The following is a 16,693-nucleotide window of genomic DNA, read 5'->3' on the forward strand; positions in this document are numbered from 1 at the left end:
ACCCTAGAATAGAACTCCATCATAAGCCTTCCACAACACAATACAGGGATGGGCAAACTCCGAGGAACAATTCAGTATGCTTGCAGCTGCAACCAGATTTCCTAGATAAATATTTCCCAAGAAGGCACAGCATAGCCTCTTCAGCATCTCAGATGCCAATTTCATCCTTTCCTGGCGCTTTGCCTCTGCAGTACTTTTTATTATTTATTAGCAACCTTTGCAGGAAAGGATTCCCCCTAGTCCTCTGCCTCCTTTACAAAGTGCACAATCGGTCATGTTCAGAAGTTGCTCACAGCGTTTCTTCCACCACCAAACAGTATCCCGACTCAAGGTCAGCAGCTTCTGACCTCAACTGACCATCTCTTGAAAACTGGGTTGAGAGAAAAATCAACAACAACTCCAAGGCTTAACTAAACACTAACTAAGTGCATGCATCAAAGTTTGACTTTGTGCTTTTATCTGAACCCGTTTGTGATGTATAAGAGTGTGATTTACCTCTGCGGCCTGTGTCTCCTGGTGCAACAGTGTCAGCCCTGTCAGGTCCTCCAGGAATGAGTGGGTAGAATTAAAAACATTGGACAGAAAGTTGAAACCTTCCCTCTCATACTGTTCCAGGACCTGGACGAAAAACAACATAAAAAAAAGAAAAATGTCAGTAATTGAACAGGAAATGTAATGACTATTCATAGGTTAATAGTAAATCCCTTCTGACTGAAACATTATATCACTGTATTGGTCCATGTGCATATTGAGTATTATATTTTGGCTGCTATGTTTTACAATGCTAATTTCTATTTAAATGAATGTGTAGACAACATGGACCAGCGTAAATATACATTTTGTAGTTACTGAGGCACTATACTGTATAAGCACTATTCATTATACTATACACAGCAAGTTGTAGACTATAATGGAAGACGGGTTGAACGATGTGGAAGTAATGTCCCTGAAAGGTCTGATTTAAGTCTCAAGGGTAGAGAATTAATTAATGTCTTCAGCTTTAACTGCCGTTTTCAAGTAAAACATTGTGTAATGTCCAAGACACTTCTCAAAGTTGTGTACACCGAGCCATGCTAATGTGTCAGCACTTGTTCACCTAAATCAAAAACATTATGAGGTGGCAAAGAGAAATCTTCCCTCAAAAAGCAGATAAAAATAATCTTTTAAAATGGTATGAAATTAAAAATGCACTCTTAATTGCCCTGGTGCATAGGCACAACCTGTGAAACAGATCAGCGTTTACCTTGATCTCCTACCAGCACTGACTTCAAATACCCACACCTTCTTTCCAAAACACACACACACACACACACACACACACACACACACACACCACACTCTGCCCTCTCGACTACCTTCCTTTCATGGACCGCCCACAGATCCTCCTCTGCAGGTGTAGGGTTACCTCCGCCTCAGACATCAACACACTGGGCGCATCAACGTCTGTGCTTGCGCGTACGTGTGTGTGTGTGCGTTCGTTCGTGCGTGCGTGTGTGTATGTGTGTGTGTGTGTGTTCGCAGACTGACCTGGCGTCTAGTCGTGGAGCCAGACACACTACACACAATGCACACTGACGTGTCCCTCGTTCATCTTTTCAACCTCTCTTTTCTTTCCTTCCCTCTTTTATTTCTTTGATTCTCCACTTCCAGCCACGGGATCCGTTACATGAGACGCCAGCGGCCCAAAACACACTTTGTTGAAATACAGATGCTCATGACACAGAGAGCAACTGTGATGATCTTGAGATAGAGTTTATCGCTGGAGTGCATCACTCCATGTAATGCACACAGATACACAGTTACACACACACGAAAACCCTTCACTCATGTCCATATCAGTAGACAAGCGCAAGACCTCTACAGAATCCAGTCACGTGGAAAAGTGTTGTGCATTGTGTACGTGGTGAGTGAGTTCCAGGGCAATCTCTCTGCCAATTATAAAGCTAAATAAAAAATAAGCTTATGAAGAAAAATTCAGCCAACTCAAATGAGATGGGGGCTGTGCATTTTTGAACATGTAATTTGTACCTACATCAAATGCTTTATGTATGTGAAGCATCTAATATCTGACCAATTCAAACTGCGCTGTGCCAAGACCAGTGTGGAGGAAATGCAATGAAAACATGAACATAATGTAAGTTTACACAGAGAACGGAAGAGACATGAAAAGTTTACTCGATTCCGTCATTGTTAATGAGGCACTGATGGTTTTCAGTAGTGACTGTGTGCTGTTGACGCACAGCACCATGGAATCATCAACATCTGTGTGCTACATGGATTCACACGTGTACATGTGCACTTGTCCTAAAGCTTCCTTCCTTATGGAGCCACATAAATCTCTAGCCTCTGGCTTTATTTTACAGTGATGATGATTTATTTTTGAAGTTGTTAGTGGATCCATACTGTGTGGATACTAACTGAAAGTATCAGACATTATAGGCTGAGGATGTGTGTGCTTGCATGTGTATGTGTGTGTGGCACATCCTTAAACATATCAAACATACACTGGGTGGTCCGGATGGCTCAGAGGGGCTCGAACTAATGTTGTTAACATGAAGAACAAAGTTGACTGTTGTTTTTTAAAGTTAAAGTCAGTTCAAATCAATGGCTGATTCATAACAATCAATAACATGCTGAGAGGTTCTTGATTTGTGGTTTTGCCATGATGTGACCCTTACTGAACGATGAGTAAACAGTTCCTGGTGATTCAACGGGTTTGACTTGAATCAATACGCCAGGTTAGACACTTGGAAACGCACAAACTCCATACTGACTCATTGAGTAACCACTCGGGCCTCATAGCATTTCATAGATTCAGCACACTTTACAGGAAGAACATCCAATAAAGTGTGTGTAGTTGGCAATCTGTGATTGCGGTACAATGCATGCGTGTCGACGTAATATACGTAAAAACAGCACTGAGTGATATTCTAAAAAGAGTTATAATTGCACCTAGCGTGGAAGTAATTGCTAGTAAGAATGTATATACGAATAAAATATTCCGCACAGCCCAAGATTAGCTTTTTTAATTGCTGGTTTTGTTTGACTAACTGTCTCAAAGCCAAAGACATTTAATGTACAATGATCTAACTTTGTGAAAAGGAGCAAAATTAGAGCATCCATGAATTTAATAAAATGACAGTTTTTATCTTTATAATCTGTAACATGAGGACGATTTATTTAAAGTATACGTACAAAACAGTTCCAACAGTTTAGTTATTCAGAAGGAAGAAATGCATTAGCTATGTTGTCTTTTTTTTTTGCACTACGTCTGTAAAACAATTATAAATTTAAAAAAACTTATTTTGCCATTATTATTGGTAGCATATGGCATATCTGGTAGTGTTAGTACAAGTCGTTGTAGTAAGAGATGTCTGGCATGGTCTAAGACCACGTCAGCTGAGATTTACTCTATGGTGTGTAGTTTTATTGGCTTGCAGCCCCAGAAAGAGTTAGGAAACACACATACACATGCACACACACACACACACACACACACACACAGGAAACACACACACACAAAAAAAGCCCCAACTCTACAGGAACTGCTCCAGCCCAGACAGGGGCTGAATTGTTTTGTTTCCATAGTGACCTGGCAGCACACAGCTGACAGCGGCAGGAATACACACAGACAGACATGCTCTCTCTCTCTCTCTCTCACAGACTCACATATATATATATATATATATATATATATACACACATACAGAGGAGAGGAAAACTGACGTAGGCTGGTAGAAAAAAAAAGAAAGGCAGATAAGCAAATAAAAAAATAAATAAAAGGGAAAAAGGTGTGTGTGTGTGTGTGTGTGTGTGTGGGTGGGATTAATGGAATCAAAACATATTCACCAATTTCACTACATAACCTTTATCCCTGCCTCAGCAGAGGATCGTCTTTCCTAACTCATGTTGTTCATTGTTCCTGACTACACAGGCTTTACCCCAATCCCTATCAAACCCTATGAACCCTCCAAACAGTCCAAATAATCTCATCAGTCACACTGGCAGAAACATGAAACCTTAAGATCGAGTGGAACACTTTTTTTTCTCAGAAGCAGCGTAGGTGGAGCAAAACTTAAGCAAAGCTAAAAAAGCCCCCCCCCCCTCTCCCAGCTTCTCTCTCAGTCTGTCTTCACATTAAAGTGATAGATATGGGGCTTTATGACCTCTTTATAGACACAAAGACTGCATTGAGATCAGGGGAGAAAGAGAGAGAGAAAACCAGTCCTCCACTCATCACAACACTCTTTCTACAGCACTACACTTCCTCTCTTTACCCCCCCCCCCCCCCCCCCCCCCGCATCATCTTGCTCTAAATTTTTTTAATTTAATTTTTTTTAAATGTTCTCCTCTAACTTGTATCCCTCACTTGGTCTGACACTAATGTACACCAACCAATCACATTACTGGACACAGTGACCACAGGGCCACCTGGGACAAGACTTGGCCAGTTGACTGTGAACCAATGACAATGTGGTAAAAAGACACAAAGGCAAACTCTCCTACCCTGCTTGGCTGACTTGGGGATGTGTGGACCCTTCAACATCCCATCTGCACACACACGCACACACACACACTCCCGGTGGGAGCTAATTCCTCTCATACGACAATGTGCAACTGCTGCCTGATTGTTACCATATGGTTTTACCAACGTTTCCCTCTGTGTGTGTGTGTGTGTGTGTGTGTGCGTGCGTGTGTGTGTGCGTTCAGTATTCCTCCAGGGGCAACATTTCAACACAGCTCCACTGACTGAACAATGTAGAACAGAGAGGATTGGGAATCCCTCATCTCTGCTAAGGCTGCGATGTGTGCTTCAAAACAATGTTGTGACATATTAGATAATAGAATCGTATCTGATAAGACAATCAGAACCTACTTATCTGCAACTACGCATCAATCTTTCTTATACTCTCTAAACACCGTCTTGTTAGTAAACTGGATTTGAAGACACATCATTTGAACTAGTCAGTAACGATGGTTGCTACTTACAATGGGGGAGCAGGCAGTACATTTGTCGAAGGCCATGCTTGCGGGCAGAACATTGTCGAACCTCGAAAGAAAGCCTCGGATCTGTGAATGAGAAATCAACGTGTCAAAAACTGACATGACGTGACAGCATGATCCCAAAGAGGCACACTCCTTTAAAAGTACATTCATACAATTCATAAACAATGACAACTTAAATTATGAGCACATCATCAAGAGCTGAAAACACAAGATAACTCAATAGAAAATAGAGCAGTACATAAGTTTACGGACAGAAAGTATTCAGTTTGCGAGAATAAAGAACCTATGATGCCAATATTCTTTGCAAGTGAAGTGAATGTAACAGTAGTAGAGTAGTAAAACATTAAACAGGGGGCTTGACGATTTTGGAGGAAGTTTGACTTCTTGTGCTTTCTAGATTTTAAAATCATGCCAAGAGCGCCCTCTGGTGCCATAGAGACGACAGCCTTTTTTCAGTGAAACACTGAGTGCCTTTCAATATACTACATATTTCCTTGATTCCTTTCCTCACCTTTTCTCCTCACTTCTTAATCCCACCCCTGAGACATATAAGCGGAGGAGGCGAGTAAGAGACACGAGAAAAGAGGAATCTGTCACTTAAAAGAGACGTCAATTAAATATGATGTGTGACACAGCTGCATCATGTGTCCATTGTTTTGTTGAAGTACTGTATTTTATGATCTGTCAGATGAGCAGAACTGTAATAATTTACTATTAATCACACTCACAATGTTGCATAATGTGTTATTCTATGTTGTTATTGATTTAATAATTTGACGAAAGCAGCCGTTTGCTTTTGTAAGCATTGTTTCATGATTATAGCAGTTTAATTGGATGTAGCCTAAAATCAATACAAAAAGTAGTATCAAGGTGAAATGAGGAATGCGGTTAGAACAATGCCTTACGAGGGCGCTACACAATCGGTGAAGGGCAGATAGCTTGACCACCTTAAATAACTATAAATTATGAATATCAAAAAGGAACAGTTGCATCTGTAGAGTCCTGCCATGGTTTGGGATTATTCCAGCTGTGTGCCACGCCTCTTTCATGTAACAGGTGTCGAAAAGACTTCTTTCAGCAAAGGATACTCTAGAGTTTCCTCTCTCCTCGCTGAATGTCTCCTATAGGAGGTATACTTAAGGGGATAGGATCCTCCATGATGGCGTGAGGACAGAGGACACAAGGAAGCACAAGCTACCATATTAAAAACACCTTTTCATCACATCTTTGATGGCTGAAAGCTTTCACTCCTATTTATGGCTGCTGTAATGTTGGCTAATTACCTATATTACTGTCTAAAGAACCTGTGACACACACACACACACACACACACGTTGAAAGCACCACTTATACGTCCTCCTCTCTTATACCCACATTCTCCTGTTTTCCTAATAAAAGCTTCACTCATGTTTTTTATTGACGCATGTACAACACAGCATGAAGTATCTTCCTGAATATCATTTTTACTGACAAATATTTCCTAAAACATATCAAATTACACCAGGTGAAAATGTACAGGGCTGAAAATTAAAAGCTTTTGGTTCTTGAACATCTTCATGCACCCCCATTTCAGTTGCCCCTTTCGGGGTCAAATATGCATTAGACAAGGCAGGCTATCGGGTTAAGATGTAAATCAAGTTTAAAAGAAGTTCTTGCTTTATCTTACTTTGTCTTGCAAGACGTTTCAATTTAGTCAAACAGCTTTTGCTATTTTTTTCTGAATCACGTCATGTCTTTTATATCTTTCCGTAGTAACAGGCTGTATACATATTACAAGACAACTGGTGGCACAGATTTCCAGATTAAGGGTCTAAAGATAGAGGGTGTTTGTAACACAGCACTCAAAAATATAGTGCCCTGTATATACAAATATTATATACAGGGCATATTATATAAAGTGCCCTTATTTACAAATGCACTTTGTTGCATTTGTAAATAAATACAACATTATGTAGTTTCTGTAAAGCACCATAAGCTGTCACTGTGGCACCACGGAAAAGATTGCAGCTTCGAACTACATCTGCACCCTGTATTAGCAGGAGATAGCTGGAGGGACATGCATTCCAGGCATAATATATACTAAACTGTATATAATATACACAACCATCCCCTCTCCTTCTCTCTCTCTCGCTCTCCATTTGCGTTCTACTTTTCTCTTAATTATGTGGTTGAAATACCACAAGTGGCGGAGGTGTCAAGCAAATGGCAGAAATTCAGATTCTCAGGGTGATGAATACTGATGATGATGCCAATGGAGGGGGTGAGATACTTGAGTATGTGACAATAGGCAGTAAGCAAAAGGGCACAGCTTGGAAAGAGAACACAGTAGTCACTCCACAGCACTATCCCTCAAAAAAATAAAACATACATAAGAGTTGAACACAAAAATGATGGCAAGATCATAGAAATATGGCTACACGAGGGCACACGTTCTTCTCCATAGTCTTCAGGAAGTATGAGCTAGCCAACTCACTGATTGACTCAACTCATCTGCTCCTTGACCTATGAACGGAAGTCATGTTGTTCTCCACAACAGCAGCACTTTAAATACAGTTATGATCTGTTATGGTGAGCCACAGAGCTATATCTTAGGGGACGTGGAGTCTCTTCATTAAGAATCTTGTCTCGTGCTAATGTTGAATATTTCACATGACCCTTAAAATTACATGAAGATAACATCCCATGTACAGTAAAACAGAACAACCGTGGTGACTCTTTTTAAGCATTCTGAAAGGTCAGAGAGGTGTTTATATAAAAAAAGTATAGCAGAGAGATGTTTTTTGGGATTGAATGGATTTCGCACAACATTTTTAAAGCTTAAATTGCAGTAAAAACACAGCCAAAGCCCATTTGTGATATTTTGCACAGTATGCGGTAAATGGTAAATGGTAAATGGACCAAAGCAGTGGAGAAAACAGCGGGGGTGTGCCTGTGGAAGATGGAGAGTGTTAATAAGAGGCTGCCTACCCTTAACTATTACTATTGTAAGCCTTCTTTGGAAGCATTTAGAGATCTTTCTCAGAGAAAATATCACATTGATGTTTGTGTGAAAGCTGAGGATTGTGAATCAGCGTAGCAATACCACCCTGTAGAATCACAAGTAGAAACAATGTAGTGGAGTACAAATACAAAAGACAAATACTTCACTCACTATCGTACTTGTACAAATCCCATAGTTGAGTGTACACAACTAGTAGTTACATATTGCGTGGTGCTGTGCGTACGCGTGGTATGGTACTGAGGTTATATTTTTCTCATGTTCAAATGAGGTAGACAAAGCATTATAAAGGAGCTTCAATACCACGAAGTCCAAATAAACAGAAAGGAGTTGCAACACAAACAACTGAAGCAGAAGCCTCAAGCTGTTTTAGTAAGTTAGCTTCTCTTGCAGGGCTGTCATGTTGCGCAATGTTACACTCTGTTTATCCAGTGTACAGAACAACTGAGTAGTAAAAAACAATATATTCTTACAGAGCGTAACTAAAGCTTAATACATACACGTCTTGGTGGGATGCAGCTGGCTCATAATGCTGAAGCTAGACATAAAACCAAGGCCATCCTGCTTCAAGATCTGGTTGAGTACCTCATGTGCTTGTAACATGTCACTTTTAACCACCTGATACCCTATATTTGCCCTCAATGGTTTTTATACACTCTCATCTGTTTCAATTTTCTTTTTCTTTTTTTAAAAAGGAACAAGCAGCAGTGCTTCATCCAGCTTTCTACAGGAACACGTTTAGTATCCATCTGAGATGCTAGTATTGTGGCTAACTAAAATAATCTGCAATCTTGCATGCCATAAAGTGCAGCAACTGCTTAATGTCGTCATTTATAAATATGTACGCTATTGTTTAAAGTGACTTAATTGTATTACTATTGGTTAAATCATGCATTTTATTGCAGTTACAGGTCTGTATGGCCACTGCTTTTATATTTGTGTTTGTTAAGGACTTTGAAGACTACTTTGCAAAATTAACAATTTTCTAAAAGTAAAGCATTACATGTATTTAATAATATTCAGATTGGATTGAACCTAATCAGTACACAATAACAGAAAGAAATATGCCATTTAGGAATGTGAGGCTTAGAATTCAAACATAGATGGCTGATGGAGGTAAACGGACAAACAGCATAGAGTGTCCTCACTATAAAACAAGTTGATGGATGTGAGTGAGTTTGAGTGTCTGACCTGATGTGGCACAAGACCCAGAGAGGTGGGCGGTTCATTCATTCTGTCGTCGCTGCTGCTCGCCACTGCGTAGCCTCTGGGGGTGGGGTGGGGGGGAGAGAGAGAGAGAAAGAAATGTTGACTGAAAGAGAAAAATGTGTTACATCTCCCTGAACATGCCATAATATGACACATGTCAGGTACAAGCCTAACAGAACAACACAATACCATAATGGGAGATGCCAATTATTTTATTATACAGGGTTGTAGCAAATCTACACAGAAAATGTAATGTCACAAGACTGTGAGTTTGATAGCCTATATTGAGAACTACGTTATCCCATTTGCTTGAACATTTAACAAGTTTTACATTTTCCATGAGCTGCTGCTGCTGCTTGCCAGTAAATCTATCCAGGTTTAAAAGATTTGACTCTCCGTGGATAACAATGACGAAAATGTATCAACTCTCACACTGAGCTCAGTTTAGTTCTGCACATTTGAAATGTCTGTCAAACTGCTGCAACATGAATCCTTATGTGACAAGTCCATGGTCGTTTATATGAACACCAGCATAAGGGCCTCGAAAGGGATGAAGAGATGGAGGAAAGTGGGTTCAAAAGAAATAAACAAACAGCTATGAAGAAAAAAAACAAGGACACAGAGAGGGCAGATGCAAGAGAGGGAGATCTTGTTGTAAAGGAAGAAGTTACACAACTTCAGCGATACAGAGTGTACATGAAGACTCTCCTCTTCTTTGCTTTCTAAGCTCTTTATCCAGGAGTGGCAGAGCAGCTCTGCAACGGCTTATAACGTCTGTCTTATCAGGCCCAGCAAGCAGCCACTTTAGTATGACTTTCAACGAAACTGGCACACATGATTACATTTCCACAAAAACACCTCTGTGCACACTTAATAAGCCTGAAAACATCCTCATCAATGTTTGAACAGATATATATACACACACACATACACACTTTTAAGAATCCCAAATATCGAGCAAGTACAGATTGCCAAGTGAACTTGAGAGCTGACTGAATCACAGCAACCAAGCTTTTGAGGAATAAAAGAGAGAGATGGATTATAAATGCTATTTTATTGTATTGTATATATTGTAACCTTGTTTGCTGCTGCTACAAACAATTTCCCCCTGGGGATGAATACAGTATCTATCTATCTATCTATCCATCTATCCATCTATGCATCTATTGCACACCTCTCTGCACTGCACATTTGTGGTCCAATTACAAGCTTACAGAGACTTCAAGTAGCTTATAATGATGCCATGAGAATATTACTGAAGAGACCGAGATGGAGTAGTGCCAGTGACATGTTTGTGGCTGCAGGAGTTTCCAAGATGTTTAAATTTATCTGCCGGGTTAATGACTCCGAAAATGAAATAATCCTGGTTTTATCAAACATAAAGTTTAGTTCTACGCGCTACCCGTCTCAGCTGTGGAGGCACTGGTACAGCTGTCTAAGGCATTTGTAGGTCTATGTATTTTACTTGTGATTTTATTATTATTTTATTCTTTATTTAATGTTGTGTACTATCTGGACCGTATCTATATAAATGGCAACAAAGCTTCTGCAGCGAACACAGGTTCCTGGGCTGAAGTACAGTTCATTTGGGGTGCTGTCTTACAACCCAATTAAAAGACACTATCTGCAGTGCAGTGAGACCTCAGCTTCAAGGCGACTCCATCAAAAAGCAAAAGTAAGCAAGTCAAGTTTACTGGCAGTTGAGTAGCCACAACATCAAAAGGCACAATCTCCTTTAGTTTTAACCCTGGAGTGAGCAACCCAACACACTGGGGCTCACTGAGGGAGGGGAGTGTCTGACCTGGCAGACCTCTGAAGGTTTTTGCAAGGATCTTATTATTAGATTCAGATTTGTGTGTGTTTTAGTTGGTAAAACAAGATGAAGAAGGAATGACATGGAACCCTTTGGAACCATGCTGAGTGGTAAATCCACCATCAAGGATCAGAGATGTTTTTGTGTTTTCTTGATGATATGAAACATTATTTTTGTGCATAACATACATTTTGCAATAGAGCTGCCATCAGAGATATCAAAAAGGAAAACCTTAAAACCAAGTACAACATTTTTCTTTGTTCAATAAATGTAATTAGTTCGTACTACTTCTTATAATTGGCCTACATCACTTTTGTAAGTCTGCTGTGCTTACCCTTCACTGTGCTGCAGAATGGACACCATCAACTCCACAGCCAGGGCTCCAGCAATCATAGCCAGGCCTGGTCTGCTCACGGTGCACTGCTGATCCAGAGTCCGATCCCTGGTTGACTGTTTACAACAAAAAGAAAAGAAATCATAGCGTTACCTCTAAAATAAGGAAGGAAGAGAAGATGATAGGTTTGGGCATTATAGGTCAACACTAATCAAATTGGAAGGTATAAAATTGTTCCATTTTGCTCCCAACGGATTTAAGATGATGCTGTTATCTAGAAGGACGTCGGTTGAGTGAGCAGTTAATGACTAAATTACTTGATTGCAGTCTATTTTCCACACAATGACTGTTATGGGAGTCCTTTTAGTTAAGGGGCATTTAATGATGCCAGACTATTTTCATAATTGGGCCCATTCATGTCTGTACTAAATTCCATGCCCCTTCATCTAATGGTTGTCTGGATATTGGCTGGATTAACAAACCAACAGATGGAAACACGGATGTGTGGACCAACTAACCGAAATCCACAGAACTACACCATGAGCAGGGCTACAAGCACTGCCATGTTTGTTATAACAGCTGCTCAATGAGTTTGATGTGTTTCACAAAATGTACCATTTTGCTTCAATCCAAAACAACTTGTATACGCACTATATTATCGACAACTTTCTAGTCATTCATTCAGCAAACTCAACTTTTGTGAAAGGAAGCTGTGCCTTTAATTCAGGTGTTAGCATGACTAACACCTGTGACAGCAGAATGGAGCCATATGGCATTTTTAATAGACGTCAGAGCTGAATAGTACAGTTTCCAACAATAGAGTCTGGCCTTAGCTGATGGATTGCTTTCATAAATGGATTGCTTTCATACCAAAAGGCCATAAAGGAAAAAACAAGAGAGAAACAAAGTGTGTCACAAAGGGTACAAAAAATGGACACAGGACACAAAATGTGATTGGCGAGAGGAAATAAAGGCTGTCAAACATCTTCCCCCTTCTTTTTGACAACATGATTAAACATAACATTTCAAAATTATTTCAGCTTATGATATTGATCATAAAATCCTCCCAAAAATAATCACATAAACCATGCAATTTAAACCTGCATCATTATGTTGATAATTTTAATTTCACATATTATCAACTTCTAAAGTTTATAGGGAAAGTGTTAGAACAGGACAACATTAGCATTATTTTTTTTTTAGTTTCTGGGCAACTGAAAAATAAAAATACAACATTCACTGTCTTTTGAGCTTTGTTTTGGTCTCCACCAACTGGTGCTGGTGAGGTAGCATTCAGGCCTTTCACCGATTTCACCCATTCTGAATATTACAACAAGCTTGGTCGAAGAAAACATATCTAAGAAACCTAAATGCTTTGTTTATTCTGAAATGTTTGGCCTTTTTGGCAGTGTGTTTGTTCTAAGTGCATAACGTGAGCTAATGAGATGAGTGCATGCTCGTAATCTGTTGGTTTTTCCTCACATCTCCAGGTGCCACAACATCATTGCAGAAATAGCAGCCCAGCTTGTGCCCTGGGATGTTGGAGAACAGAGAGGATGCTGGGACAGAGGGCGCAGAGCCGGCCGGTGTGGTGGACGAAGAGGAAGCAGAAGAACAGGAAGTGGAGGAGTCTGCTCCTGCAGAAACACTCTGACTGACGGGGGGCTTCTTAAGGCCGTGGCGCATCACGACAAATGTGTCAAAGCCTAAAGCGGAATTAACCACCAGCTGGAGAGTGAAAGACAACAATTATGGTAAATCATGAAAACAAAAGATTTTTATTTAAAGCATTGGCAAAGACCGATCTTAAATGGCTTTAACTCAATCCAAAGCCACAATCACAAACCCACGCAGCACATTTCAACAAAATCAAATGAACAAAATGGCTCATTTTACACAAACAACAAGGTTGTAATGGGTTGAATCAAAAAGTAATGACATAAAACAGGAATAGGCTCTTTACAATGTGTAAAGCTTCTAGACACTCAAAGAAGCAAGGGAAATAAAAATTGGAAATAAAACAAATGGCCAAATAACCTCTCAGCTGAGCAGGCAATCAAGAAGACCCAATTAGCAGTCCAAAAAACATCCAACTGCATATAGCAATATCGAAGCTGCATCATCGAGACCCCTGGAGGCATTAAAAGGTAATGACACAACGTTCAATAATCGAACATTGCCTGGCAACTAATAGAATTCCAGCTAGTAAACAGAACATTCAATTCAATTTCCTGCAAGATAAGTGAAACGATTTCCAAATCTAAAAGTTTCAGCTTAAAGCAAAACGAAAACAAGTCACAAACGTCTGCGGCCACAGTGCTGCATTTTGTCTACGAGGTCCATTGGATCCTTTAAGCAAACAGATCTGTGGAAAGCCTCAGTCTTGATTCCTTTAATAAGCCTCAGTACTACCATTGAAGTAAATGTACATTGCAGACAAATGTCTAGTGTGTTGCATCAATAAATGTATTCTTTAATACTTCAGAAGAACAGCCTCAGCGGTTTTGGCTAGTACATTATAAAACCATTACCCATTTAAACATCCAGTAAACACGAGACAACACTGTCATTTGATTCATCGTGCATAGAAGATGTGATAAGTGCAGCGTTAGTGACCCCGCTGGTCAGTGACAGTGTGGCTGTTCGGTTCTTCCTACCTTCCTCTTGCTGGCAGCTATCACCGTAGGCAACCAGCGGCTCTCCCTCGTATCCATTAGTAAGAAGATCACGTCATGTTCTGAAATGAGCTTCTCCAGCAGCTCGACATCCTTCTGGGCCTGGGAAAGAGTGGCCTCAGAGAAATCCACCGGATGACCAGGCATGGGGATGCTCATGTTGTAACCCTCTGCAATCTGCAGGAAGACAAAGAGAGAGGCAGAGAAAACCCTTTGAGACTGAATACTAAATACACATTTGCAAATGAAAAGTATTTTTTGTATCTGATTTTCTTGGACAATGATAGAAACCTTTTGGGTTTTAATTTTGCAATATCTGTGCATCTGCAAACAGGGAAATGTGATAACGGATTCATACTTGACTAAAACATTTCAAATAAACATTGTTTCTGGACAATTTTAAAGTTTGGGTATATTAGAACGTCAAAAGTGTCAAACATCTTTAATTTTCCTTGCCTCTAGATGGTGCAAATCAGCTGCTGCAACATGGATTTATTCAATATGTATATATATATATACATACATACACACACACACATATATACATGGATATATGCAAGAAACACTTAATTCAACACCGTCTAAAACAAGCCCTTATGTAAACTATTTCCAAAAGTGTATACAATGCAATGACTTGCGTTTCAGTGCTGTCTTAACATACTTGACAATACAGAAAAATATTGAAAATATAAAACATATTTTCAATAAATTATCAGTTGCTGTATGAGAAGCCAGACGCTCAAATCTTAACTAAACCAAAACAGTCTTTTTGTGTTTTCTGGTGAGTGACACATTGGTCTGATATGTAGACAGATGAGTGAAGGTGAAGCAGAGGTAGTCACCAAACTGTGGATTGTGCCTCATCACATTAATCGCCACAGTTGACCTGAGGTCAGCGTGTATTTGACTCTCCTGTATACGCCGATGGTATGCAAGTATGAAAAAGAAACCCTGAATTGCAATTTCCAATTCCATAAAAAAAAATCTTCAATGACTGATATTATCCATTGCCAAACTTATTATTAAGACTTTCTCCAGGGAATGCAAGCTTGACAGCGAGGCAAATGGAAATGTCAAGAGTCATTTCATAATCAAGAGAAGGACAGAAGAGGGCAAAGACGAGGTGCGAGATCTTAACAAGAAGAAATGCCACTTTTGCCAAATCAGTGGATCGACTGCCTTCGCTCTCCATGTGTCGAGAGTGGGAGCCGTTAACCAAGTCTTGAATTTACATTTCACTTTGTTGCTAAGTATTAAGGAGGTTATTTCAGGCTGCAGAGATGAGAGTACTATTCTAATTGGCCTCCAACAAAGACAAATCATTCCAACTGTGGAAAAATCCTTTCTTGAATGGATAAACAGCATTTCATGGTAATCCAACAATGCCACTTGATATTTTCAACCAGCTCGCTGTTGACAAAATTTAAAGAGAAAAAAAGAGACAACACCACAAGCTATCCTGTAAATGTCAAGGGACAGTATTTGTCCACAGACAAAATATGAAATCGTCTTACGACCTTTTCAACATTGTGACCTTGTGCCACTCCTCTCGGTTCAATTGATGCATTTCTGTGTTTGTATTTATTTCTATCTTTCACACTGGCACCTGGTGCCTCTGTGTTTGGAGGAAAACAAGCCAGGAAGAGAGAGGAAAAAAAAGCACACACACCCACATTATTGGAAGTCTGCTATGGATGCAGCTGGGGGTCGACAAACCAGACGTCCAGACAGACACCAGATGTCAAGGAAACACATGGGCCATCCATCAATAGTCAAGCCTTTGCTCTTTACTTTCTTTTTTTATTCCCACAACAATAAGAGGGAATATGAAAATGACAGGGTCCGATAGAGAGACCGGGATAGAAAGTTGATGACATGTCAATCATTTGTGTGTGTGTGTCTTTTTATCTGGGACCAACAGATGGAAACACGGATGGGTGGACCAACTAACCGAAATCCACAGAACTACACCATAAGCAGGGCTACAAGCACTGCCGTGTTTGTTATAACAGCTGCTCAATGAGTTTGTTGTGTTTCACAAAGCAATTCTTTAATGTTGTATTAACGAAAGGTTGAGCTTTATTTGGGTAGTGTTCTCGACACCAATACTCGATACCAATACTATTCTAGAAATGATTATGTGTGTTGCATGTCAAATTGTAATTTTTTACAGCTGTCGAATTAATATAATGGCGTAAGACAATATTAAAATGTAGTAGAATAGATTTATACCTAAGATTAAGATTTAATATACTTCTTTTTTTTGTTTTTATTAATTAACAACAGACCCATAACCTGAGATTGGAGTGGTTACACAAAATTAAGTTGATATATATATATATATTTTTTTTTAATGTGGGTTTCTTTTTTTCCCCGCATGATAAACTGGATTCTCTCACATTTTCAGGCCCCAAATAAATCCTTCAAAATAAACTATTTGAGAGAGAACATCCCTTTTGGTTGACCTGCTCCCTTTAAGGCTCAGAACCACTGAGCTAGAAGCCCTAATAACTGCTTACCAGATACAAAGGGCTGTAACTTTACACTTAATGGAAACAATTTAATAAATGGATTGTTGAATTTGAACTTCCGAGACCTCCTGAATCCCAGCAGTACATGCCATCTGAGGGCAGGCAAAATAAAAATGAACTGCCTAC

General features: G+C 39.7%; 1 protein-coding gene across 2 annotated transcripts in view; it reads right to left on the reverse strand.

Annotated features, from left to right (window-relative positions):
- Positions 1-16,693, reverse strand: part of atg7 (ATG7 autophagy related 7 homolog (S. cerevisiae)) — a 53,961-nt gene that overhangs the window by 25,684 nt on the left and 11,584 nt on the right. For both annotated transcript variants that reach the window (XM_034533609.1, XM_034533610.1), the window contains exons 13-18: positions 14,019-14,213; positions 12,844-13,089; positions 11,362-11,477; positions 9,197-9,272; positions 4,990-5,070; positions 496-618 (exon numbers count right to left, since the gene is read on the reverse strand). In XM_034533609.1, the coding sequence (XP_034389500.1) occupies positions 496-618; positions 4,990-5,070; positions 9,197-9,272; positions 11,362-11,477; positions 12,844-13,089; positions 14,019-14,213 (837 nt within the window). The remainder of the gene's footprint in view (positions 1-495; positions 619-4,989; positions 5,071-9,196; positions 9,273-11,361; positions 11,478-12,843; positions 13,090-14,018; positions 14,214-16,693) is intronic.

Source organism: Cyclopterus lumpus, chromosome 5 (assembly GCF_009769545.1).
Source record: "Cyclopterus lumpus isolate fCycLum1 chromosome 5, fCycLum1.pri, whole genome shotgun sequence".
Classification (NCBI taxonomy): Eukaryota; Metazoa; Chordata; class Actinopteri; order Perciformes; family Cyclopteridae; genus Cyclopterus; species Cyclopterus lumpus.